Source organism: Pseudophryne corroboree, chromosome 8, assembly GCF_028390025.1.
Source record: "Pseudophryne corroboree isolate aPseCor3 chromosome 8, aPseCor3.hap2, whole genome shotgun sequence".
Classification (NCBI taxonomy): Eukaryota; Metazoa; Chordata; class Amphibia; order Anura; family Myobatrachidae; genus Pseudophryne; species Pseudophryne corroboree.
The window spans coordinates 422,873,723-422,884,373 of record NC_086451.1 but is presented as its reverse complement, the minus strand read 5'-3'; the positions used below and the strand labels follow the sequence as shown (position 1 = coordinate 422,884,373).

Below are 10,651 nucleotides of genomic sequence, written 5' to 3'. Positions count from 1 at the left end.
CCTCCTCACCAACATCGTCCTCATACATGTCGACACACACGTACCGACACACAGCACACACACCGGGAATGCTCTGACAGAGGACAGGACCCACTAGCCCTTTGGGGAGACAGAGGGAGAGTCTGCCAGCACACACCAAAAACGCTATAATTATATAGGGACAACCTTATATAAGTGTTTCTCCCTTATAGCATCTTTTATATATATACAATATCGCCAAAATCAGTGCCCCCCCTCTCTGTTTTAACCCTGTTTCTGTAGTGCAGTGCAGGGGAGAGCCTGGGAGCCTTCTCTCCAGCTTTTCTGTGAGAGAAAATGGCGCTGTGTGCTGAGGAGATAGGCCCCGCCCCTTTTTCGGCGGGCTCGTCTCCCGCTATTTTTGAAGTTAGGCAGGGGTTAAATATCTCCATATAGCCTCTGTGGGCTATATGTGAGGTATTTTTTGCCTCTAATAAGGTTTTTATTTGCCTCTCAGAGCGCCCCCCCCAGCGCTCTGCACCCTCAGTGACTGTTGTGTGAAGTGTGCTGAGAGGAAAATGGCGCACAGCTGCAGTGCTGTGCGCTACCTTTATGAAGACTCAGGAGTCTTCAGCCGCCGATTTTGGACCTCTTCTCTCTTCAGCGTCTGCAAGGGGGCCGGCGGCGCGGCTCCGGTGACCATCCAGGCTGTACCTGTGATCGTCCCTCTGGAGCTAGTGTCCAGTAGCCAAGCAGCAAATCCACTCTGCACGCAGGTGAGTTCACTACTTCTCCCCTAAGTCCCTCGTTGCAGTGATCCTGTTGCCAGCAGGACTCACTGTAAAGTAAAAAACCTAAGCTAAACTTTCTCTAAGCAGCTCTTTAGGAGAGCCACCTAGATTGCACCCTTCTCGTTCGGGCACAAAATCTAACTGGAGTCTGGAGGAGGGTCATAGGGGGAGGAGCCAGTGCACACCACCTGATCTGGTAAAAGCTTTACTTTTTTGTGCCCTGTCTCCTGCGGAGCCGCTATTCCCCATGGTCCTTTCAGGAACCCCAGCATCCACTTAGGACGATAGAGAAAAGGTATTAAAGACCAGAGATCAATTCTGCTATTTACAGCATCATACATACTCTTATAGTCACAAGTTGTGAGGGAGAGTCTGCAAATAGCCACAAGCTGTACGCAACAAACTATGGGACTATTTCAGACTTGGTCGCAGCAGCAAAATTGTTCTCTAATGGGCAAAACCATGTGCAGTGCAGGAGGGGCAGATGTAACATGTGCAAAGAGAGTTAGATTTGGGTGGGGTGTGTTCAAACTGCAATCTACAGTGGCAAACGCAGGATTTGCATGGGGGGGGGGGGTTGTTCCAGAACTGGGCGGAGCCAATCACGGGGGTGGGGACTGAGGTGACCCAGTATATGCTGGGTCCGTAAAACTAGTGTGTGTGTATATATATATATATAAGATTTTACTCACCGGTAAATCTATTTCTCGTAGTCCGTAGTGGATGCTGGGAACTCCGTAAGGACCATGGGGAATAGCGGCTCCGCAGGAGACTGGGCACAACTAAAAGAAAGCTTTTAGACTACCTGGTGTGCACTGGCTCCTCCCACTATGACCCTCCTCCAAGCCTCAGTTAGATTTCTGTGCCCGGCCGAGCTGGATGCACACTAGGGGCTCTCCTAAGCTCCTAGAAAGAAAGTTTATTTTAGGTTTTTTATTTTACAGTGAGACCTGCTGGCAACAGGCTCACTGCATCGAGGGACTAAGGGGAGAAGAAGCGAACCTACCTGCTTGCAGCTAGCTTGGGCTTCTTAGGCTACTGGACACCATTAGCTCCAGAGGGATCGACCGCATGGAACTGGCCTTGGTGTTCGTTCCCGGAGCCGCGCCGCCGTCCCCCTTACAGAGCCAGAAGCAAGAAGAGGTCCAGAAAATCGGCGGCAGAAGACATCAGTCTTCACCAAGGTAGCGCACAGAACTGCAGCTGTGCGCCATTGCTCCTCATGCACACTTCACACTCCGGTCACTGAGGGTGCAGGGCGCTGGGGAAGGGGGGGGGGGGCGCCCTGAGCAGCAATAAAAACACCTTGGCTGGCAAATATATCACAATATATAGCCCCAGAGGCTATATATGTGATAAATACCCCTGCCAGAATCCATAAAAAAGCGGGAGAAAAGTCCGCAAAAAAGGGGCGGAGCTATCTCTCAGCACACTGGCGCCATTTTCTCTTCACAGTACAGCTGGAAGACAGCTCCCCAGGCACTCCCCTGTAGTTTGCAGGCTCAAAGGGTTAAAAAGAGAGGGGGGGGGGGCACTAAATTTAGGCGCAATATTGTATATACAAGCAGCTATTGGGAAAAATTCACTCAATATAGTGTTAATCCCTAAATTATATAGCGCTCTGGTGTGTGCTGGCATACTCTCTCTCTGTCTCCCCAAAGGGCTGTGTGGGGTCCTGTCCTCAGTCAGAGCATTCCCTGTGTGTGTGCGGTGTGTCGGTACGGCTGTGTCGACACGTTTGATGGAGGCTTATGTGATGGCAGAGCAGATGCAGATAAATGTGATGTCGCCCCCTGTGGGGCATATACACATACATACACTTACACATATTAAACATGCATACATATATATACACAGATTATATATATATATATATATATATATATACATACACACACACATACACATATATATATATATATACACACACACACACACACACACATCGTGTGTGTGTGTGTGTTTATATGTATGTATATATGTATGCACATGGATATATATGTACTTTAATTAAAATAAAGTAAACTTTTATTGCACTTACAAGTGCCACCAGGAAGACAGCAGGCTGCAGAGGACGCTAGACAATCATTAATAATACTCATGCAGCTAAAAAAAAAGAAAAAAATAATTTTTTATTTTTTTACTGGAGGGGGGTTTCTGGGTGCGCCACTGATCTAAATTGCAGTGTAAAAATAAAGCAGCCAGTATTTACCCTGCACAGAAACAATAACCCACCCAAATCTAAAGGTGCATACACACGGAGCGATATAACTGAGCGATTTTGACTATATAGTCAAAATCTCTCAGAAAGTTAGTGCATATCTCTCCATGTGTACACAGCCAGCGATAGCGATGCGCGTCCCCACCAGGTCGCTATCGCTGCTAAAAATAGACTGTGCAGGCAAGTCAATTTTGGCTAGGTCGCTGGAAAAGAAAAATCATCCCCTTGCTTGAATGAGTTAGCCAAAATCGCCCATAGCCAAAATCACTGGTAAAGTTAGTCAAAATCTCCTACTGGCAGTTCAAGGGAAATCGCTCAGTCAAAATCTCTCCGTGTGTATGCACCTTAACTCTCTGCACATGTTACCACTGTCTCACCTGCAGAGCACATGGTTTTGTCCATTAGAGAACAATTTTGCTGCTGCGATTTTGTCTGAATTAGGCCCTATATAATGTACCTGAGGAATTCCCTGACCCATGTATTATATTTTTATCTTTTTCTTCAGATCTAGATCAGCACTGGAAATCCAGAATCAGAATATTTTTTGCTTTTTAAAACCCATGTTGGAAGGCAGATCCCCCCCCCCCGGCATAGGAAGTATGCAGGAAATAAGCAAAGATCGCCAACTAGAATAATGAATGATGAATACAGCCAGACATTACAGTAACACACCGCGGAATTATACTTACCCCAGTATACCAGCCATATTCCCACCATCACTGAAACATCCTGGAGTAGCTGACCAGGATAGTCCTAGCCGCACAATAGTAACAATAGTAACACTTTAAAAACTTTAATGCAGTAGTTTATTTATTCTAACACAATGTTGTCGCCAAAATAAGTAAAAAGTGTCTGTTCCTGGAGACCAGTATGACTAGTATGTGAAAAATAGTTTCAGAACAAATTATATTCCTTTATTATGTTAATAGATTATATAGATTATATAGATAATGCAAAGGTGTCTCCCTACCTAAATATTAACACTCTGTATTCAACCAATGTAGATTAAAAAAAAATAATAATAAATAATTTGTTGCATTTGAACCGCACATGACAAGCTTCCTGTCAGTACAGTATTGCTGGAGTATAGATGGGCTCGGATCTTAGTAACCAACACCCGGATATAGTATCACCAGATTCGCTTTCTATTGTCTCTTATTGTTGTACCCACGAACACACGCCTTGTCCCAGAAACCTTTACACATCCAGCGCAAGCAGGGAAGTAGTCTCAGTCATCTCTTACTGGCAGACACTCCACGATCTGGTTCCAACGCCATCCTCCCACCATAAAGGTCAGTCCGAGGCTGGCGCTCTGTCTATATCTGGAGACCTGGGACTGGACCTACACAAGCTACAGTGTCTATACACATAGCCTCCCCAGTGGGCAATAATAGGAAGAGAGTCCAGGAAACAATAATAATGCCCTTATTTATCAATGAGTGATACATTTCACTGCAAGTGATAAATTGCACCAGCCAATCACCTCCTGTCATTTTTCAAACCCAGCCTGTGACATGGAAGATAGGAGCTGATTGGCTGGTGCAATTTATCACTCACAGTGAAATGTATCACTCATTGATAAAATAAGATTTTAAACCTACCGGTAAATCTTTTTCTCGTAGTCCATAGAGGATGCTGGGACTCCGTCAGGACCATGGGGATAGACGGGCTCCGCAGTAGACATGGGCACTTTAAGAAAGACTTTGACTCTGGGTGTGCACTGGCTCCTCCCTCTATGCCCCTCCTCCAGACCTCAGTTAGAGAAACTGTGCCCAGAGGAGACGGACAGTACGAGGAAAGGATTTTTGTAATCCAAGGGCAAGATTCATACCAGCCACACCAATCACACCGTATAACTTGTGATATACTACCCAGTTAACAGTATGAAAAACAACATAGCATCAGTCCAAGACCGATGAAAACTATAACATAACCCTTATGTAAGCAACAACTATATACTAGTCTTGCAGAAGTAGTCCGCACTTGGGACGGGCGCCCAGCATCCTCTACGGACTACGAGAAAAAGATTTACCGGTAGGTTTAAAATCTTATTTTCTCTAATGTCCTAGAGGATGCTGGGACTCCGTAAGGACCATGGGGATTATACCAAAGCTCCCAAACGGGCGGGAGAGTGCGGATGACTCTGCAGCACCGATTGAGCAAACAGGAGGTCCTCCTCAGCCAGGGTATCAAACTTATAGAACTTTGCAAAGGTGTTTGACCCCGACCAAGTAGCAGCTCGGCACAGCTGTAGTGCCGAGACCCCTCGGGCAGCCGCCCAAGACGAGCCCACCTTCCTAGTGGAATGGGCCTTAACAGATTTTGGTAACGGCAATCCTGCCGTAGAATGCGCCTGCTGGATCGTGTGACAGATCCAGCGAGCAATAGTCTGCTTTGAAACAGGGCCGCCAACCTTGTTGGCTGCATACAGGACAAACAATGCTTCTGTTTTTCTGATCCTAGCCGTTCTGGCCACGTAAATTTTCAAAGCCCTGACCACATCAAGGGACTCTGAATCATCCAAGTCACGAGTAGCCACAGGCACGACAATAGGTTGGTTCATATGAAAGGATGAGACCACCTTAGGTAGGAATTGAGGACGGGTCCGCAACTCCGCTCTATCCATACGGAAAACCATATAGGGGCTTTAATGTGATAAAGCCGCCAATTCCGAAACTTGCCTAGCTGAAGCCAAGGCTAACAACATGACCACCTTCCAAGTGAGATATTTTAACTCCACTGTCTTAAGTGGTTCAAACCAATGTGACTTCAGGAAACTTAACACCACGTTAAAGGTCCCAAGGCACCACCGGAGGTACAAAAGGAGGCTGAATATGCAGTACTCCCTTCACAAAAGTCTGTACTTCAGGTTAAGAGGCTAATTCCTTTTGAAAGAAAACGGACAAGGCCGAAATCTGAACTATAATGGAGCCTAATTTTAGGCCCAAATTCACTCCAGTTTGTAGGAAGTGAAGAAAACGGCCTAGATGGAATTCTTCTGTAGGAGCATTCCTGGCCTCACACCAAAAAACATTTTCGCCATATTCGGTGATAATGTTTAGACGTCACGTCCTTCCTAGCCTTTATTAGCGTAGGAATGACCTCATCCGGAATACCTTTTTCCGCTAGGATCCGGCGTTCAACCGCCACGCCGTCAAACGCAGCCGCTGTAAGTCTTGGAAAAGACAGGGACCTTGTTGTAACAGGTCCTGCCTTAGAGGAAGAGGCCACGGATCTTATGTGAGCATTTCTTGCAGATCCGGATACCAGGTCCTTCGTTGCCAATCTGGAACAATGAGAATTGTTCTCACTCCTCTTCTCCTTATTATCCTCAACACCATGGGTATGAGAGGAAGAGGAGGAAACACACATACCGACTGGAACACCCACGGTGTCACTAGGGCGTCCACAGCTACCGCCTGAGGGTCTCTTGACCTGGCGCAATACCTTTGTAGCTTTTTGTTGAGACGGGATGCCATCATGTCTATTTGGGGCAGTCCCCACCGACTTGCAATCTGCGCGAAGACTTCCTGATGAAGTCCCCACTCTCCCGGATGCAGATAGTGTCTGCTGAGGAAGTCTGCTTCCCAGTTGTCCACTCCCGGAATGAACACTGCTGACAGAGCGCTTACATGATTCTCCGCCCAGCGAAGAATTATGGTGGCTTCCGCAATCGCCACTCTGCTCCTTGTGCCGCATTGGCGGTTTACATGAGCTACTGCGGTGATGTTGTCTGACTGGATCAGAACTGGTCGATTTCGAAGTAAGATCTCCGCTTGACGTAGGGCGTGGTATATGGCCCTTAGTTCCATGATGTTGATGTGAAGACAAGTCTCTTGACTTGACCAAAGGCCTTGGAAATTTCTTCCCTGTGTGACTGCTCCCCAACCTCGGAGGCTCGCGTCCGTGGTCACCAGGATCCAGTCCTGAATGCCTAACCTGCGGCCCTCTAGAAGGGTGAGCACTTTTCAGCCACCACAGGAGAGATACTCTGGCCCTGGGGGACAGGGTGATCCGCTGATGCCGTTGCAGATGTGATCCGGACCATTTGTCCAATAGGTCCCATTGGAAGGTCCTTGCATGGAATCTGCCGTATGGAATGGCTTCGTATGTTGCCACCATCTTTCCCAGAACTTGAGTGCAATGATGTACTGACACTTGTTTTGGTTTCAACAGGTTCACGACTAGAGTCATGAGTTCCTGCGCTTTTTCCGTCGGAAGAAAAACCCTCTTCTGGTCTGTGTCCAGAATCATGCTCAAGAAGGGCAGACGAGTTGTAGGATTCAGCTGCGACTTTGGAATATTGAGAATCCAGCCGTGTCGCTGTAACACATTCAGTGAAAGTGATACGCTGTTCAGCAACTTCTCCCGTGATCTCGCTTTTATGAGATCGTCCAAGTACGGGATAATTGTGACACCCTGCGTGCGCAGGAGCACCATCATTTCCGCCATTACCTTGGTGAAAATTCTCGGGGCCGTGGAAAGCCCAAACGGCAACGTCTGAAATTGGTAAGGACAATCCTGTACCGCAAATCTCAGGTACGCCTGATGAGGAGGATATATGGGAACATGCAGGTATGCATCCTTTCTGTCCAGAGATACCATAAAATCTCCCCCTTCTAGGCAGGCGATGACCGCTCTGAGCGATTCCATCTTGAACTTGAACCGTTTTAAGTAAAGGTTCAGGGATTTTAAATTTAAAAATGGGTCTGACCGAACCGTCCGGTTTCAGGACCACAAACAGAGTTGAATAGTACCCCTGCCCTCTTTGAAGCAGGGGAACCTCTACCACCACTTGTTGAAGACACAATTTGTGAATCGCATGTAACACTATCTCCCTTTCCAGGGTTTTTTTCGGTAGGGCCGATTTGAAAAACCGGCGATGAGGCACCTCTTTGAATTCCAGCTTGTAACCCTGGGAAACAATTTCTATTGCCCAGGGATCCACCTGTGAGTGGACCCAGACGTGGCTGAACAGTCGAAGACGTGCCCCCACTGGAGCGGACTCCCTCAGGGAAGCCCCAGCGTCATGCGGTGGATTTTGCAGAGGCCGGGGAGGACTTTTGTTCCTGGGAACTAGCTGTGTTGTGCAGCTTTTTCCCTCTGCCCTTACCTCTGGCAAGAAAGGACGATCCACGTACTCTCTTGCTTTTATTGGAACGAAAGGACTGCATTTGATAATGAGGCGCTTTCTTAGATTGTGAGGGAATATATGGCAAAAATTTTTATTTACCTGCCGTAGCCGTGGAGACGAGGTCCGAGAGGCCCTCTCCAAACAATTCCTCACCCTTGTAAGGCAACAACTCCATATGTCTCTTGGAGTCGGCATCACCTGTCCACTGTCGGGTCCATAAGACACGCCTAGCAGAAATAGACATAGCGTTTATCCTGGAACCAAGTAAACTAATGTCTCTTTGAACATCCCTCATATATAAGACAGCATCTTTTATATGCCCTAGGGTCATTAAAATGGTATCCTTATCAAGGGTCTCAATATCCGCTGATGAGGAATCTGTCCATGCTGCTACAGCACTACAAACCCAGGCCGACGCAATAGCCGGTCTGAGTAACGTACCAGAATGTGTGTAAATGGACTTCAAGGTAACCTCCTGCTTGTGGTCAGCAGGATCCTTGAGGGTAGCCGTATCTTGGGATGGAAGCGCTATCTTTTTTGATAAGCGCATCAAAGCTTTGTCCACCCTAGGGGAGGATTCCCACCGTATCCTGTCCTGCGACGGGAAAGGACACGCTATTAGAATCCTTTTGGGAATCTGCAGTTTTTTGTCTGGCGTTTCCCACGCTTTTTCGCATAATTCGTTCAGCTCATGTGAGGAGGGAAAGGAGACCTCAGGTTTCTTTCCCTTATACATGTGTACCCTCGTGTCAGGGACAGGGGGTTCCTCAGTGATATGCAAAACATCTTTTATTGCGATAATCATATATCGAATACATTTAGCCACCTTTGGCTGTAATTTTGCACCATCGTAATCGACACTGGAGTCTGAATCCGTGTCAACTATTTGGGATAGTGGGCGCTTCTGAGATCCAGGCGACATAGGGACAGGCATGGGTTGACTCTCTGACTGTACCCCAGCTTCAGCTTTGTCTAGTCTTTTGTGCAATAAATTAACATTAGCACTTTAAACATTCCACATATCCATCCAGTCAGGTGTCGGCACTGCCGACGGAGACCTAACATTCATACACTCCCCCTTCCTCCTTAGGTGAGCCTTCAACCTCAGACATGTTGACACACACGTACCGACACACCACACATACACAGGGAAGCTCTTTTCTGAAGACAGGTTCCCCACCAGGCCCTTTGGAGAGACAGAGAGAGCGTATGCCAGCACACACCCCAGCGCTATATGACCCAGGAAAAAACACAGTATGTTTACCCAGTAGCGCTGTTGTTGTGTATATGCGCCAATTATGTGCCCCCCCCTCTACTTTAAAACCCTTCTTTCACCGTGTGTCAAGCAGGGGAGAGTCCGGGGAGCTTCCTCTCAGCGGTGCTGTGGAGAAAAATGGCGCTGGTGAGTGCTGAGGGAGAAGCCCCGCCCCCTCAGCGGCGGGCTTCTGTCCCGCTCAAATTTTCCAATAACATGGCGGGGGTTCTTTATATACATGTACAGTGCCCAGCTGTACATGTATATGTGTGTATTTGCCATAAAGAGGTTTATATTGCTGCCCAGGGCACCCCCCCCTGCGCCCTTACAGTGACCGAGGTGTGTGAGGTGAAGGGGAGCAATGGCGCACAGCTGCAGTGCTGTGCGTTACCTCAGTGAAGATCAAGGTGTCTTCTGCCGCCTCAGATGGTCTTTTCCTCACAAACTCACCCGGCTTCTTTCTTCCGGCTCTGCGAGGAGGAAGGCGGCGCGGCTCTGGGACGGACGGCGAGGGTGAGACCTGCGTACCGATCCCTCTGGAGCTAATGGTGTCCACTAGCCTAAGAAACAGAGCCCTGAAACTCAGAGAAGTGGGTGTGTTTCTCTCTCCTCAGTCCCTCGATGCAGGGAGTCTGTTGCCAGCAGGCTCCCTGAAAATAAAAAAACAAACAAAAATGCTTTCTTACAGGAAACTCAGGAGAGCTCCTGAAATGCACCCAGTCTCCACTGGGCACAGTATCAAACTGAGGTCTGGAGGAGGGGCATAGAGGGAGGAGCCAGTGCACACCCAGAGTCAAAGTCTTTCTTAAAGTGCCCATGTCTCCTGCGGAGCCAGTCTATCCCCATGGTCCTTACGGAGTCTCAACATCCTCTAGGACGTTAGAGAATTAAGGGCATACATCTGGAATCAGAATTACAGGATGTGTCGTAGGAAAAAAAATCAGCGAGTATGTCTACAAAAGGTTTTATTCATATATTCACACACTTCATAACACAAGTCCCTCTCTATGTACACAGGGATGGTGGGGCCAGGGCACAGTTCTCAGTCCAAGTCAAGGATGGGGGTAGGTGGATGCCAATGTCATTGCTGTTTGGAACGAGGCCAGAAGCGGCTGGCAATGGAGCCCAGCGACATGGTCTGTCTCTTGCTGAGCTGGGAGAGTTCAGCTAACCGCTGCTGCTCTTCCTGGGAGAGGAGAACAGAGGAGATAGTCACACTTATACCGTACCATGTTATTCACACCCGTCTCCCTCCCACTGGTGCTTAGAGGAGAACCTCGTTTCCACACCAC

The 10,651-nt window shown here is 47.9% G+C and overlaps 1 protein-coding gene across 1 annotated transcript in view; it reads right to left on the bottom strand.

The window, feature by feature from the left end:
* Positions 1-10,307: 10,307 nt before the first annotated feature.
* TIMM50 (translocase of inner mitochondrial membrane 50) overlaps positions 10,308-10,651 on the bottom strand; it is a 63,185-nt gene continuing 62,841 nt past the window's right edge. Inside the window, exon 11 of the mRNA XM_063937976.1 lies at positions 10,308-10,545. Within this exon, the coding sequence (XP_063794046.1) occupies positions 10,441-10,545 (105 nt within the window). The 3' untranslated portion in view covers positions 10,308-10,440. The remainder of the gene's footprint in view (positions 10,546-10,651) is intronic.